Source organism: Leuciscus leuciscus (genome assembly GCF_965113295.1).
Source record: "Leuciscus leuciscus genome assembly, chromosome: 13".
Taxonomy (NCBI): Eukaryota; Metazoa; Chordata; class Actinopteri; order Cypriniformes; family Leuciscidae; genus Leuciscus; species Leuciscus leuciscus.
In genome coordinates, this window is record NC_138737.1 from 10634207 (window position 1) to 10651346 (window position 17140).

The window sequence follows — 17140 nt, forward strand, 5'->3', positions numbered from 1 at the left end:
CCTTGACTCATTCAGTACAGGAATTTGTGCTTAGAATGTTGGATACTGTACAAGACTGCATTTCACTTTTAATTACAAAAGCCAGTTTTCATAATAAGGATTATGCGAGAACTGTGTTATTAAGTCACAACCCTGACAGCCTGATTTAGTGTGAAAAGATATTTTGCAAGTGGAATTAATTTCACATAATCTTTGCAGGGAATTCAAGATAATTAAAATATGACATCAGAGGGCAAACAGAGAAACCAAAGCATTTTTCTTTAGAAGAAAAGCTCTATTTCTGTTCAAACATGGCTTAATTGTTTTGTCTCGAAGCTTAGAATGACTGCTAAGACATACAGAAGCAAAACAGTTTCTTGCATATAGCACATTTCTACATGAGTTGCATGCTTGCGCACACACACACAAAACCGAAACGACATAATGCAACCCGTACAGTTCCACTGCGGCAGTATCACGGGGCCTCAGAGGTCCCGAAGTTCTTGTGTTTTTACAAAGCCCCAAAGAGCCGTCAAGATCCCATAAAAGCCAGAACAGCAGCCTGTGATGAGGAACCCTGAGTCTTAATGTTAAAGCTGTACGTTTTTACTGCACAAGACACAGGAATGTACCGCAGCCCCGCGCTACTGATGCATTTACATTGTAATCACCCCCAGTGTTTCACACTCTATAGATTTCAGTGGGCCTGATATAAAATTGTTTCCAGTAACCTCATCCTGTACGTACTCTACAAAACAAGAGCTCCATTTATGAACCCGTTTCTTACTGCTGTTCATTACAAAACAACTTTCCTGTTCTATTTTTACAGTGCATTATTTTTAAAGGAGCATGACATGATTTAGTTTTAATTGGTAATATTGTGAAATAATATTTAAAATAACTGCTTTCACTTTTAGTATAGTATATTTTAACATGTTATTTTATTTCTGTGAGGCGAAGCTTAATTTTCAGCATCATTACTCCTGTCTTCAGTGCCACATCATTCTAATACTGATTTGCAGCTCAAGAAACATTTCTTATTATTATCAATGTTGAAAACAGTTGTGCTGCTTAACATTTTTGTGGAAACTGGGATGATAGAAAGTTCAGAAGAACATCATTTATTTGAAACAGAAATCTTTTGTAACATTATAAATGTCTTTATTGTAAGTATTTCACACTCTATAAATTTCAGTGGGCCTGATGTAAAATCGTTTCCAGTAACTTGGATGTATCCTGGATGTAGGGTAAAATGAGAATTTGGGTTATGATTTAGATGTACATTTTGTTCTAAGACAATAGAATAGAAGACAGCGCAATAAAGCCATGTCTCATTGGACTCTAAAGGGGTTATAGCTGTAAAAACAACCCAACATCCTTGCTCCTTCAGTGAAACGGCCTTTTGATGATGTCAAAACATTTTTTGATGATGATCATGCTCAAAATGGTTGAAGATAATGATTACTATGGCTGCATTGAAGATGGCTGTTGATTTTCAGGATCATTGAGCATCGATTTTGAAGGATGACCTGAATGCTTTGTGGCTTTGGAAAGTTTTAAAAGTTTGTTAGATGGCAGGAGTTGCATTGTACCTTATTTGAACTGATGAGAGCATATCCATTACGTACTGAAAAGCTGGAGCCACGAACCCCATCCCTGGCGCAATGGGCATCGCCACAGCTCTGCCAGGTTCTCCAGCACCACCCTGACCCAGCCTCACCCGCTGCTTACTGGAAACCGAAGCGATGGTGGTCCAGATCCACCCACGTCAGTCCACAGAGGACAGACTCGCAGGCTCCTCCAGTGACAGCCTGTCACCAGCAGGTGGTGACATGCCCAAGTGGAACCCAGTAATTACAACAAAGGTATGGAAGAACATCAACACTGATCATGATGTCTGGAAGCATGTCAAGACGTTTGTCATTGGCTTGATCACAGACAGGACAGATTATCTTTTGCATCTTTTTGTTTTGCTGTGAGTGTGTACACCACGGCTGATACCGTTTTAAAATGGACATGTAATGCTTTAATCACTGTGAGCCTTGATTTATAAGGTTCTCTTGTCCAAGCGTGCGGTTTAGTCATTGGACCGTAGGAGTAGTGCAGGCAGTGTTTTGTGTTTGTTTGTGTTCAGTAGTCTGCGGTCAGTTCGGACTGTTTTAGGAGCCGAGGCTATTACGAAATCAGTGGGCAGCTGCATCTGTCCCTCTCACGAGCAAACGATTCTTCGTCTTTTGTTTGATGAACTCTTGTGTAAAGTTACAGCAGATCTTTAAGCGTATTATTTAAAACTCAATTTTGTCTGTGCTAAAGAAAGTAATCCTTTCATGTGGTTGCAAAAGAGAAAACCATGCATAATATGATAAAAATGCAGTTTTTATTTACTCAACATCCATATTGTTCCAAACCCATAAGCTATTTTTTTGGGGGGGTCCAAAGAATCTACTTTATGCAGCTCTTTTGCATATGAAAAAAAAAAGAAAAGACAAATAAACTACAAGCAACTACATGTATGATACTTTCATGATGCTTTTATTGTATTTTTTCCACTTGGAACTTCATAGACATTGTCATTATGAACTATATGAAATTTCTCCTTTTGTTTCCCCACATAAAAACACACACGAGACTGGGTAAATAATGACAGAATATTAATTACCTTAGGTTTTTAGAGGACATATTTCTACTTAATGTGGAATAAGTGCATTAAGTGCAAAGTACTTTACTCTTTAATAGCTTTACACCTAAAAATTTACATACGGGTGGTTTCTTTATAAGATGGCTATCATTTTCTTTTCTTTGCTTTTGGTATACCTTGTTTCCTTTTGACATGAAACATATACTAACAGCTGTATGCTGTAAAGGGACATTTTTTTCCCTAGTAGTGAAACACAAACTAGGATTTGCCTTCATACAGAAACTGCCATAACAAACCAATTTCATCCTTATGAAAGTCCTGGTCTGGTGGTACCAAAAATCTAGCAAGAAAAACAGTCATTTCAGTCCCTCCTAATTTAATCAAGTTTTTTCTCTCTCTGCCATGCACCTGTTTAAGGGAACCTTCCTCCAGACTTTGTTATTTTTCATTTTCTTGTGCCCTCAGGTTTTCAATCAAACCTTCATTACTAAGCAAACAAATAAGTTCCGGGTCTGTGTGGAGACACAAATATAGACATGAGTTATGAGATTTAAAGATGGAAAAGGCTCTTGTCGATAATACGCAACATCTGCACTGGACACTGCAGCCGTGTTGAGGAGCGCAAGAGAATTCAGTGTAATCCCACTGCTCATGCGTCTGCTGACCTTGTCACCTAAAGAAAAAAAGACCATAAAAAGGAAAAAATAAAGACAGTGAGAGAAGCTGAGAAATAAAATATGAAAAAGAAACTAGATTTTAATATTTTTTTCTAATGAAAATGTGAATGGTACTTGAATAGACTGTTGTAGGTGGCTGCCAGGGTGTTGCTATGCAGTCAAGGTGTTTTGGGTAGGACTACAGCAAATAATCGATTAAATTGATTAACCAAATATATTTAGTTGATTAATCGGGTATGTGCACCAGACACAGAGAGACTTAGCAGCATCAATTTACAAAATGCATTTCTATAGCAATGGTCTAGTATGGTCACAGAGCGAGTTTCTTTGGGAAAAGTGCTTAATCCAAGTGAAGCATTTAATAAGGCTCTCTCTTGCTTCAATGAGGCTTATAAGCACTTTTATGTCGGTTCCTGTCAGGTACGTATGCTGTTTAATGTGCTTGAGATGCCATTTCCCCGGTGTATAGCTTATATTTGATGGTTATTCTTATCTGTAAAATGTTATAATTCATGCAAATATTTTTTATTCTCATAAAGCAAGCGAGTCTCTATTAAATTTCACGCTTAAAGTCGGCATGAAATGAAAATTCACTCTACCTATTTTCTCAATGCATATAGATCTTATTGTGAACAATTCATCCATGCATTCTTTTAATATTTAATATTTGTTTTTACCTTGTAATTTTAAATCAAACTGTCATTACTGGACCATCTCATGAAAATGACAGACTCCTCTATGGCGACATATGCAAGATTTCTCCAATCATTTGATCTGCTTAAAGTGTAACTTTGACGATTTTATAACCCACTTTGAATTGTTACAATGTTGATAGTAAATGTAAATGAACAATGTTTACTCATTCTCGGTGTTACCTGGACTTAGAAATTCACGTTTATTTGTCAGCAAAAACGTTCAGCTCCGGGTATTTCGTGAAAACTAGATTATACTTTCACGTTTTTGTATCCCCGCCCACAGACAGTCAGATCGAGAGCTTTATTAACAGAACAGTTATTGTAGTGGTAGGTTTATCACTGAAAATAGTATTGTACTGTCTACTCTTTAAACAGTATAATGGTCAAATGGACCATGACTAAGGCAACATCTTTCTTGCCTGTATGTGACGATATTTTGCTTCAGGTGGTTTGGTGGAACTGACAGAATGGCAGTTTTTTTTAAGTTTTTCCCCTCCGTTTGGCCTAAATCACTGTGTTCGTGGTTATCCAGTTTAAAATGTTGATTTTTCAACGAGCCCCCACTAAACATTTATTCTTACACCCCGAAACAATACAAGTTGACATCATTATGACTAAAAGTTTGCTAAGAAGTATTTTCTACTAAAATACCAGGAAATGTTTTAGACAAGGATAAATATTTATTAAAAATATTGCTAGCAAGCAGTAGGAAAGCAATAACCCGTAAATGGTTGCAGATTGACCCTCCAACTAAGGATCAATGGCTAGGGATCATTAACGAAATATACAGTATGGAGAGACTTACATTTATATTAAGGCTCAAACTGGACAAATGTATCAAGTTGTGGGAAAAATGGATTATGTATGTAAACCATTGAGGAAAGTGTGATATTGTATATCAAGATGTTGGAATTATTTTGTGATACTGTCTGATATAGTAGCATCCATGATAACTTTGTGTTCTTTGTTCCAATAAAAAAAAAGTAAAAAAAAAAAAAAAGAAGTATTTTCTACTAAAGAAATGTGGTATTTGACTCTGTTAAGTGGATCCATATCAATATATCCATATCAGTGCATTATGGGTGTTGAAGTTTTTATTGCTATTTGGCAAAAGGTAAGACAGCAGCCTTTTTTCGCTGTTTTCTCTAGTCAGGTAGCACTGATTTCAAAAATTCTTTCGCCTTTCTACTGTATAGGCAGCCAAGTTTTATTGAAAGCCCAGTTGTAAAGTATCCCATTAAACCCTGCCCCTGCAAGCTCACGTTTATCTGATGAATGCAACACACACATCTCAAAATCCAATCAACAAACAATGCATAAAACCAAGCTCCTGTCCTAAATTTTTTTCTTTTTTGATAAACTGGTATTACGTCACAATACAGAAGAAAATATCTGTCGCTACTTCAGTTTTATCACGACATTAAAACAAAAACATATGCATGCATGCACATCAAATAGACATTGGAGAGCATCAGAGAAAGGAAAGGCATAGCAAAAATGTTGACTAAATATTATAAATGAATTGAAACAATGTATAACAATATGCAAACAGTAGAGTATGGCACTAGCAATGCCAAGGTCATGGGTTCGATTCCCAGGGAAAGCATGAACTGATTAAAATATGTACCTTTAATGCAATGCAAGTCGCTTTGGATAAAAGCATCTGCCAAATGCATGAATGAAACTACTACACATGTTTGTATTCATAGTCTTAGAGTCCTAGGAACATTAGGCAGGATGTAGAGTTACTTTTTAAATTTACACAGGAAATAAAATTTGTGTTTTTGTTTTAATCTGATTAATCAAAGAAATAATCAGTAGTTTAATCCATTATGTAAATAATTGTTAGTTCCAGCCCTATATTGGGAGGTTTATAAGTGGTTTCCTTCGCAAGTCTTTATGATATTATATGATGTAAGTCTTTAGGATTTTGTTCTTTTTAAGGTCCACCAGGTTGAACTAAACATTGTCAGACCCCTTTGAAAAATGATAGAGGTTCTTTTCTCAACAAGGTGCATGATATGAGGTATCACAGATGTCAACGTTTAATCCCCAAAGTATGAGCTCTAGAAATAGTGATCCCCACCTTAGCTAGCCCCACTAATGAGTTAATAAGGCAGAAAAGGACAAACAAATATAGGAAGAAGAGTGCATCAGAGAGTTCTGATCCTCATTAACTGTTTAAGTGCGGATGATATGATTTATGGTGTTAAAGTGGCCTGAGTAGAAATGTCACAGTGCATTTCCAGACGCATCTGTCTTGTGGTTTGGCAGCTTGTTGTTCTGTAGACTCACATGTTTGACGTGCATTAGAATCGATACACACATACGTGCGCCAGCACACACATGCATACGCGCACCCCTTTCCCATCCTCTCTCTGAAGCCCCCATCTTGTTCTGCAGTATTACTGCATCTTCACACATCTGCTTTCCATTGCCAGCATCTCTGAAGACTTGAAAACATTAAATGCTGGCACAAGCTCGGTCTCACTCCAGCACTTAATGCTGCACTTAGGTGACTTGAAAGGCAGGAGGCGAGAATTGTAGAAAATGAAGTGTCACCGAAATAAAAAATCACCTGAGATTACCACCAATTACATTTAATAATGGCCGACCCATCTGCTGATCAGATGCAGGGAGTCTCTGTGGTCCAGCGGTGGGGTTATGGGGTGGGGGGAGATTGCACTGTGTCTTCTCCTACTGTATGGTACTGTAAAGCAGTGATTCGTAACTGCTTTTACTTCACGCTTCCAAACTAGTAATAATGAAATTGTTTATGGAAAAAAAATGGAAAAAAAATTCAAACACTGATAGTGTCTACATGCACAATACCCTGATAACTAAAACAGAGAAGAAAAACATGAGATTTTAAATGATCCGGTTTTTCTCCAGTTGTGATGTCAGACATGTGCAAAAAGACATGCATTTTCAAAAGTAACTGGAAAAGGTATTTAAATACACTACTATTCAAAAGTTTGGGGTCAGTACGAGTGTTTAATGTTTTTGAAAGAAGTCTCTTATGCTCACCAATTCTACATTTATTTGATCAGAAATACAGTAAAATATTAATATTTGAAATATTATTCCAAAAAATATTACAATTTAAAATAACGGTTTTCTATTTTAATATATTTTCAAATATAATTTATTCCTGTGATGGCAAAGCTGAATTTTCAGAATCATTACTCCAGTCTTCAGTGTCACATGATCCTTCAGAAATCATTCTAATATTCTGATTTGCTGCTCAAGAAACATTTCTTATTATTATCAATGTTGCAAACAGTTGTGATGCTTAATATTTTTAATAGTAATAATGTTTTTAATTCTAAATATTTTGGACACCATGATACTTTTTTGTTTTAGAAAAGTTCAAAAGAACAGAATTTATTTGAAAGAAAAAAGTCTTACTGACCTCAGACTTTTGAATGTTAGTGTACAGAGTAAAATAGCAGTAATGGACAAAGAAAATGTAGGCAATATTTTTTTCCCCTATCATTTATGACCTTAATTTGACTGAATAAGGGATTTGCATGACCTTACACTTCAATTAAAATGTATTAATATTACCATGATCTGCATAGACCTAAAATATGCTAAATAATTAACAGGACAAATTGACAGTTTAAAAATGTATGATTTACCAGTCCAATACTGTGTTATTAATTTCCAAATGATAGATGAAGCTGCGCCAAATAATGTAGAACTTTATTGGAAGCAGAGACGTTGTTTGACGTCAACAACAAAATATATGGGAAGTGTTTTCTCTGACTTTTTAAAGGTTGATGAGTCTGGATAAGATGGATATGTAGCATGGGAGCGTTTGCCATTTAAAACAGTTGTGTTACTTGTTCAGAGTCCAAAAGCCTTGTTCTTTTGTAAATGTGAAACAAGAACGACAATGGAAGTGTTTTTCTCCCCTCAGTTGGGTTCTGCTCTGTGATTTTGTTCTTGTGTTTTTTGTGAATGAAGCCAGCACCTCAGTCTGGTCTTCATCACAGAGCTCTGCTTTACCCTCAGGTGTTATTGGCACCGCACAGCAGTGATCTCACACCCAAGATTGTCATTCCTTAATGGCTTCTGAATGCTTGCAAACCTGCTCCCTCCTTTACCCTCTCTTACATTTGGTCAAGGATCAGAGGTTTTCTGAGAGTGCTGAAGAAACATCCTTCTATGTTCTGTCTGTCTTCCAGGTATAGATGAGAGCCAATGTGTTGAAACCATCCTTTTCAGTTTGATTTTTCATGACAAGTATGGGAAAGAAGCTCTTTTGAAGGTTTCTGTTATATATACAGTACTTTGCATAAGTCTTAGGCACATTGGTATTTTCATCCCAAAAAAGCCAGTTATTTATATATTTTGCTGTAGTGTCAATAGGAAATATCAGTTTACATGTCCAAACATTCCTTTTGCCATTAATTGTAATAATCCAGTGAAATTTTGGAAGCACAAGGAGTCTGACAACAGCCGGTATGATCCTCACGGAGATCTGATCTCACCATCTTCAAATCCATCTGTGATTACATGAAGAAACTGAAAAAACTGAGACAGATTTAATCCAGAGGAACTGCTGCAAAGTCTACAAGATGCTTGAAGAAACTTTCCTGCAAAGCTACCTGTAAAACTATGCACAAGTGTACCTGGGACAATAAAAGTGCACTGATAAATAAAATCTATTTATGACATTATTTTTTAAAGCATCCTCACTTTACAGCATTTTCACACAAGTGCCTAAAACTTTTCACAGTACTGTAACTTTGTAGTTTTTTCTGTTTCTTTCTGTTTTCTTCATTTTACAGTTTCAGAAAATAGTTTGGTGTGATACGATTCCAAACTTAGGGGGGCCAGAGGGGGGCCAAGCTTGTTGACACAGGGGCAACCCCCTAGAACCAGCCCTGAGTCAGGGCCTTGTGTGCTCCGTGGCCCGTGGTGCTCATGTGGTAAATGCAGGTTTGAATCTGGCCTCCCCAATAATTTCCTTTCCACTGTTTCCATCAATGCAATAAAACCCTATAAGACTTTAGAATACAATAAAACATAAATTTAGTTATGTATCTGATGATACTTGATGTTTTTAGTGCAAGTAGGCTGTAGATTCCACTGCTCTCTGAGAATTAAAAATTCTCTTTCTTTTTTCTCTCTCTCTTTTTCTCTTTGTCCCAGCTTTCACAACGGGAGCTTTCACAGACTTCCACCTTCTGACCAAAACCCAGAGCAATACTCAGCAGTGAATTACTATTGCAAATTCAATATAAATCCAATCTAACGTTCTGTCCAACTTTCCAAATGTGGAGAAGCTTCTCTTATGCAACCTTGCCATGACTAATTCTGTTAATGTAACAAAGCATCAAATCTTTAAACCTCTCCAATAGTTCTGTCCATATAGGCTTTTAGTGTGAACTTGGATCTGAATTGATGTAACTTGGCAGAAAATTTTTGGAGTTGGAGAATAATACATTAAAAGAAGCATATGGAGTGTGAAGTATTCTGACGCTGAGCCATTTGCCTCATCTTCTGCAGGTTGGATGTGCAATTTCTGTGTTGCACAAGAGTTTGGATTAGGGAGAGTCATCTAAACTCCAGTCATCACGTTCAGCAAAGGCATTTCATCTGCTATCTGTGACTGTTGTTATGCATTTAATCAACAGTGCCTCAAAAGTTCACCTGCTATTTCGAAGAAACATACATATTTGTGTCTTCAGTTCTTCATGGTTGCTTAAATAGCTATTTTGAGGGGTTAAAGGGTCTCAGCTAAAGGGCTAACAGCAAAATTGTTTTCACAAGCTGCCTCTTGTGGCTAGAATTGCATCCCAGATATGATATTGAGCAATTTTGAAAATCTGTAAAACAGATTTGTGTTGAAAATTCCTGTGGCTTCTGGCTATATTCTCTCTGCACCTCATCAGCAGTATAGTTTACCTCTACTTGAGTTTGTGGCATTTGAAGGCTTCTTGTGAAACCGATTATTAGTGTCGCATACAGGAATTAAGTCTAAAATATGTTTAAAATATTTAATTTCTATTTAAAATGAGGGCACAGCATAGTAGCTTACTAAGGGATGCAAGAATAGGAGGACGCAATTAAAAGACCGTTGGGAATTAACTATCCCAACGTCATTTACAAACCTCTCAATCCTCTCCAGATGAAGCAAGAAAGCCCATGGCTTTAGCTCAGTGATCAGTGATGTTATACACAAACACAGTTTGACATTCCAACTGTGGGATTTTTAAGCCAAGAAAAAATGATCCAAAATTTAATAAACAACCATTATTCTTTGAATGGATGTGAAAAGTATGTTTCTTCTGTTTATTGAGTTCAGGGATCCAGCATGTGCTTTACAGGACCTGCGTGTCTTGTGACCTTCTGTTCCACCGTTTCCCTTTCTCTCATTTCTTCTCGCCTCTCAACACTAATTTCTTTGTTTCCCTCACTTTTTTCCCCCTCTGCTTTAAAGCAATGACTTGTCACCTTCTCATTTTGTGTACTTGGAAACAATATCTTACCAAACTTCTTTTGTCTTTGGTTTGGCTTTATACACAAGTTTAGATGCTGGTTTTGATCAGACTTCAATGGGTGGTGCATTAATATCATCATTGTGAGCAATGATATTGCTGAAATTGAGTTAATAAAAAACTTGAAAGACGCAGGCACCCACACTGGAGTCAAAAAGAGTTTCGGCTTTCCTTCAATGAATATTTCCAAACACTATGAAATCATATTTTATTTAGATGACATTTGCTATACACTCAGTTTCTCCTTGTGCAATGACACACTGTATCTCACTTCCCAAATAAATAAATAGACATATGTTGATTTGAGTTGAGAATACTGGCCAATCAGAATCAAGTATTCCAGAAAGCCATGCAATGGATTTAAAAAGTTTGACAAATGATTTAAAGATCTGTAATTTTTACCTATTGTATTTCCCACCTGTTTCAGTGAATGGAGGATGTATCTCATTCTGTTCAGAGAAGGAGTGCGCTCCTGAATTGACAGCAGAAGAAGGAACCTCACTGCGCTCTGGGCAAAACCTGCCAGTTCAGTCTGGAGCCCAGTACCACCACAGAAACCACTGTGAGCAGCCCGGACAGAACCTTCACCTGCAGGAGAGCCCTCACCGAGACGCCAGGTGAGACCTCCCAGCACATTTGAGCACTTGGATAGGTCAGCAAGAACAGTCGCTACATGAGAACTTATTTTTATGACAAAACAGTAACTAAATGTGCTATTTAAAATATGAAGTGAATTTTGAACATTTTGAAGCATAATGTTATTTACATTCAGTTTTGACTGATCCACTACAGATCTGATCTCCATGACACTGACTGTTTATTTGCTAAAACACTGAAAGATCATTGTAATTTATTTTGCATAACCTAATTAATATTCATGAGTGATTGTGAATACACCGCCTCCCACCTACACTACCATTTAAATGTTTGGGGTCACATTTTTTTAAAGAAAGTATTGCTGTTAAATTGATCAAAAGTGACTGTAAAGACATTTATAATGTTACAAAAGATTTCTATTTCAAATAAATGCTGTTATTTTGAGCTTTCCATTCCTAAAAAAATCCAGAAAAAAAATGTATAACGGTTTCCACAAAAATATTAAGCAGCACAAAAGTTTATAAGCTTTTCTTGAGCACCAAACTCAGAATATGAGAATGATTTCTGAAGCATCATGTGACTGAAGACTAAAATGTGACCTAAGACTGTGAAGAAGTAATGGGTGCTGAAATTCAGCTTTGCATCACAAAAATAAGTTACATTTTAAAATATACTAAAATAGAAAACAGTCATTTATTCTTTTAGAAGCATTAAAAAAATCTTACCAACCCTGAACTTTTGGACAGTAGTGTATTAAAACTCTTTTTTTTATATAAAAAAAACAAAACAAAACAAAACAAAGTGAAGCCAATACATGTATTTAGTTTACAAAACAACAACAAGTATTTGCTTTGGATTTTTATCCATGATTATCAGTAAATGAAGTGAGTGTAAGACAGAAAAGGACACCCATTAAACACACTGTTCAAAATTTAAAGTTGTACACGAGGATCTAGTAAATCTAGTAAAGTATGTAAAGCGTTTAAAGGGGTAGTGCCCTTTTCACAAGATGTAAAATAAGTCTTTGATGTCCCCAGAGTGTGTATGTGAAGTTTTAGCTCAAAATACCCCACAGATATTTTTATATAGCATATTCAAATTGTCACTTTTTGAGGGTGAGCAAAAACGCACCATTTTTGTGTCTGTCCCTTTAAATGTAAATGAGCTGCTGCTCCCGACACAGAGGGCGGAGTTTCAACAGCTTGTTTCCTTTTACCTCACACAGACTTGCACTGAAAATGTCAATGTTTATGTTCAAACCAGAGTCAGACAATAATGGAGAGGCTCAAGAATAAGTGACAACATGTAGAATGCAACAGGACATTTCTGAATGGTTAGTTGATGAATTTAGGCACCGTAGCTTATGTGTAGTTATCTTCTAGTCATTGACTAGCATATTCTGTCATGATAATCTATAAATCGCGTTCCTGGGTGAGGGGTTTATGTAACTTTTAGGGTAGGTGATGTCACTAACCCGGGAGGAATGTCGTGTAGTCCCTACCAGCTGTTTGTTGTAGTCCTTAAAAAACGATTTCTTTAAAAGCAAATATATTCCTTTGCTTTGAACTTTGAGCTTCATAACTTTTCAGATGTTGTTAATGCTTAAACAGCAACATTACACACTAAATAAAGTCAAAAAAGTGAAATCATAATCAACCACCCCTTTAAGATACTGTAGTCTCTGCGATTTTATAGTGATGCTAATTACATTAAGACATATCTGCAAGTCAAATAATGTAGGTTGTTTTATTGAGGCTTAATGCAGTGTGGAACAAGTCAAACAAGCCTGTCAAACACTGCAGTACTGATGGTGCTTCTTGGCTGCGTTTGTTTTTTAAACGGCTAGGAAAAGAGACTGTCCTCGGTTTTCTGTTGACTTCTGTGTAGCCGCAGTACAGTTGAAACCCATAGTTACAGCAAGGGATGCTTTCCAAAGTGCTTTCACTCAAAACACGCCATCCAACTCTCCCAATATTGTCGCTGAATGTCACTGCTCCTGCCAAACAGGAAGTGGTGAGTCTGAATGGAGCGACTCATGACAAACTTGAGGCTTCATTTAAGCCAGTGCGTTAGCATTAGCGGTTTCCCGCACCAAGTGAAAAGGGGACTTAGACAAAATCCTTCATAGGCTGCAGGGACAGAGGGCCCTTCTCACATCATTCCAGAGCTTTGCACACAAATCCATAATGAGCAAACTGACAGGAATTATTATGTGGAAGATCACAGCGACGCACAGGGAAATTTGACCCCCATTCAAGGGGGGCAAAGATTCCCACTATAATGGGGAGTATTGTAAACACAGAGCATTTAGAGGCCCACTATTATACCTCCAAAACCAGGTGACTTCTATTTAGCCCACATGTAGGCTTCGGTTAACCCCTATTGTGTCATCAAAGCCTGTCATACGCAGAGCATGACAGCCTGCCTGTATTCATCTCTCTCTTTTCTTATTTTTAAATACCCATTCATAGCCATAGTTCAGGCCAAATTTCCTGCTTCATTTATTCATGGAATTGCTCAGGAGCATTTGTGGTGGATCTAACCAGTGTTTAAAGTACACCGCAGTGGAAACCCATCCAGTGACTGTTTCAGAAGAGAGGGGAACATAAAAAGTAGCTTCTGATCAGCACAAACCAAACATTATAACCTAATAAGACCATGTAAGGGTTTGCAAAATGAATCTCCAATCGCACCGCTTTTGGTTAAGCATTGTCAGTGTTAACAGAGATGTTTGAGAGTGCAGGCTTGCCAGGACCGGAGCACAGAGCTTGTCTGTGTCCGTGGTGTCTGACAGTGCAGAGTTGGCAGTACTTTGAGAAACCCTTGCCTTTATCTTTCAACAGGCCCGGGCTGTTAATAGCATGCATATTCTTCCTGCTCCGTTCTGCCTAAACGCTCCTCATATTCCTCTGGGTGTGTTTCATTCTCCCGCAGGTCTGCTGGCTTTCAGACGGAGCTCAGCTCGTTGTCTCTGTCCGGTGGCATCAATGGGTGTCATGCTTTGCCATCGTACCCCATCAAACAGGAGGGCTACAAGCTGGGATCGGCCCTGAGCGACTTTTCAGGAGGGATGGGAGCAGGTCGCAGGGAATTGGACCGTCCGAACAGCGGTGGTGGCGGCGATGACAGTAACTTAGCAACTGTTTTGTCATTGTCGGCAATGGCGGTGACTGTGTATCCATTTAATAATGAAGATGGCTCCTCCCCACTAGCTTTGTCCCCGAGCTCGCGTCACTCAGCAAGGCCGAATGCGAGCGGACTGAAGAGACGCTGCCTCTTGGTGGCCTCCCAGTCAGCCTCAGAGGGAATCGATATTGCCGCCAACATCTGCTCCTCCCAGATGTCCTGCGTTAACGGCCTGCGCACCAATTCGTCGTCGCCTACCGCCACCGCATTCTCCCACAAGCCTCTCCCCGCACCCAGCCCTCAGCTGCCGTCACCTTCCACCTCGTCCTGCCTCCTACCCCTGTCCTCCTCGTCATCATCCTCCTCAGTGTCATCAGTAGAGCATTGTGAGGACGTAGCCTCCATGCAGCCGGGGCCCGGCGTGGTTAACGGCAACGGGCTTGGACTTCTCATACAGCCCGGTGCTCTGCTGGACAGTTGTACTCTGAAACAGGAACCGGTGGATGATTTCTCTCCAAGTGAGGAGGAGCTCTTTCAGCATCATTATCACCATCTGACGAGCCGTGGAAGCCACTGCGTTGGGCATTCCCACCATCACCACCACCACCACCACCAAACAGGCCCCCCACGGCCGCCCATGCCCCCTCCCTACCACCTGCACCAGTACATGGGCTCCGGCCCAGGAGCTCTACTGCATCTTCAGAGCCAGCAGCAGTCTCCACCCTCAGGCCTGCTGGCACAACCCAAACCCACAGGCCTGGTCGAACAGCAGGTGAGCGACAGGGAGGATGTATTTAGCGATAAGCAGGTATGCCGCTGGATTGACTGCAGCGCGGCGTACGAGCAGCAGGAAGAACTGGTTAGGCATATCGAGAAGGTCCACATCGACCAGCGAAAGGGTGAGGACTTCACCTGCTTTTGGGCCGGATGTGTCCGTCGCTACAAACCCTTCAACGCCCGCTACAAGTTGCTCATCCACATGAGGGTTCACTCTGGAGAGAAACCTAACAAATGCATGGTAAGTGTTCACAGTTTTTAACTGGCTGTCAAAAGTGCACAATTTTCAGCAGTTTCCCATAATGAAATTCATAGAGGTGATTATAACTGGCAGCTGAAATGGCCTTGAAAAGGCATAAGCAGTATTTTGGACTGAGCTGTTTTAGTTGGAATCCTCAATGACTTTAATTTGAGTGGAAAGTTCGTGAAACCGAATGCCGGTATAATTATTTTTAATTAAGAAGGTCAGTTTTAAAATCAGTTTTTAAGTATGTATTATCAACAGAGGACAAATAATTCTTTCATTTAGCTTTATTAAATCAAATCTCTCTTTAAAGGCCCCCCAAAAGTGTTTCACAAATATACATTTTTTTAATTTTATGTCAGTTTTATTCGAGAAATAGATTTGGAAGCTTCATTTTTTTTGTAACAGCTTTCAATGGACCACCTATGCCTATTTTCCTCAACATTTTTTTTTTTCACAACCATATCACATGGCTTGAGAAATTATGATTTCAACCGAAAGCGCAGCTAACTTTTCCACTGACGGGTTTGGGTATTTAATTGGACCTGTAGTCTAGCTGTATAAATAGTGTTGTGGTGAAACCCGAAACATCCAGGTAAAACTCTCTGATTCCACAAGTCAACACACTAATCAATGTCAAAGTTCTCAGCTCAAGTGGAAAAATGGCTCCAGCCCCACCAATGCACAAGTCCAAATACACAATTAGTCCACAATTTGTGTAGGGTGAAAATCTGTTTGTTTTCTTAAGATCTCTCTCTCTCTCTCTCTCTCTCTCTCTCTCTCTCTTTCTCTTTCTCTTTCTCTTTCTCTTTCTCTCTCTCTCTGTCTTTTTATTTTTTTAAATGATTGAGATAAATAAATAAAAACTACACATCTGTTTAACATAACCAAATAATGCATGCACTTGATCCCTTTAAATGGGAGGTTTAAACGTTTAGCCATCCCACAAGTATTGAGCAAATAGGTTCTTTATCCAAACTAAACACTTGGAAAAATGTAGTAGTCTGTAAGAACGGAGCCGCAGAGGAGATGACCAGCGAAATTCCCCTCAGTTGCTCAATCGGAGAATGTTGGATTTCTTGTCAGATATATTCTGTTTCATATACAAGACTCTGTCCAAAATGGCTTTTATTTTACAGATACTTAAACAGACTGCTTTAAAGTCGGCATATTCCTCAAAATGCCAGGATACCTTTTTTTTATCTGTTTAGCCATGTCAATAGGAGACAGCTGTACGCTAATATGTGGAGTATGTTACAAGGGTAACATTTATATTAGCTAGCATGAAGCAGTTCCGTTGAGGTTATTAATGACAAGTTTTGTTTATTCTCCCGAGGATGTTGGTTTACTCTGAGCTCACAGCAGCTGGACTGACAGATGTAATTAGATCATGTAAATTCCTTCCAAAACGTGCAACTATATTTTATGGCATTGCTGCGCACTCTGTGGCATAAACTTAGTAGTTCTGGAAATTATTTTCGTGACTTGTTGCATTTGCTGTTGTATATGCATTTTTCATAATAATCTCTCTTTTTCTGACTTGCTCATACTTTTTCAATAGTGTTGTAGGGGTTCTGTTCTTCCTCTTAAAACTCTGCCCGGAGTATGTGGCAAGATCAGCACCGGTGTCACAGCCTGTCAGAACAAACAAACACTCATTTTATTCAGATCGATACTATGCAGATGCTAAGATAAGAACAAACCCATGTGTTGTTTTAAAATGGCTGGACATTGTTTCTGAATATAGTGAGGGCCTCTCACTGAGTCATCTTTGTCAAAGTTTAGTCTCTATTTTGCTAGAATCATGTTATCGTTTCAAATAGGGGAAAAGAAAAATGTAAGTAAAACGTGAAAGCATTTTCAAGTGTTAGGGGTTTATTGAGTGATTCCCAACCCGC

The 17140-nt window shown here is 38.5% G+C and overlaps 1 protein-coding gene across 2 annotated transcripts in view; it reads left to right on the top strand.

Annotated features, from left to right (window-relative positions):
* glis1b (GLIS family zinc finger 1b) overlaps window positions 1-17140 on the top strand; it is an 80588-nt gene that overhangs the window by 21031 nt on the left and 42417 nt on the right. For both annotated transcript variants that reach the window (XM_082188474.1, XM_082188473.1), the window contains exons 3-4: window positions 10926-11115; window positions 14030-15239. In XM_082188474.1, coding sequence (XP_082044600.1) covers window positions 10926-11115; window positions 14030-15239 — 1400 coding nt within the window. The remainder of the gene's footprint in view (window positions 1-10925; window positions 11116-14029; window positions 15240-17140) is intronic.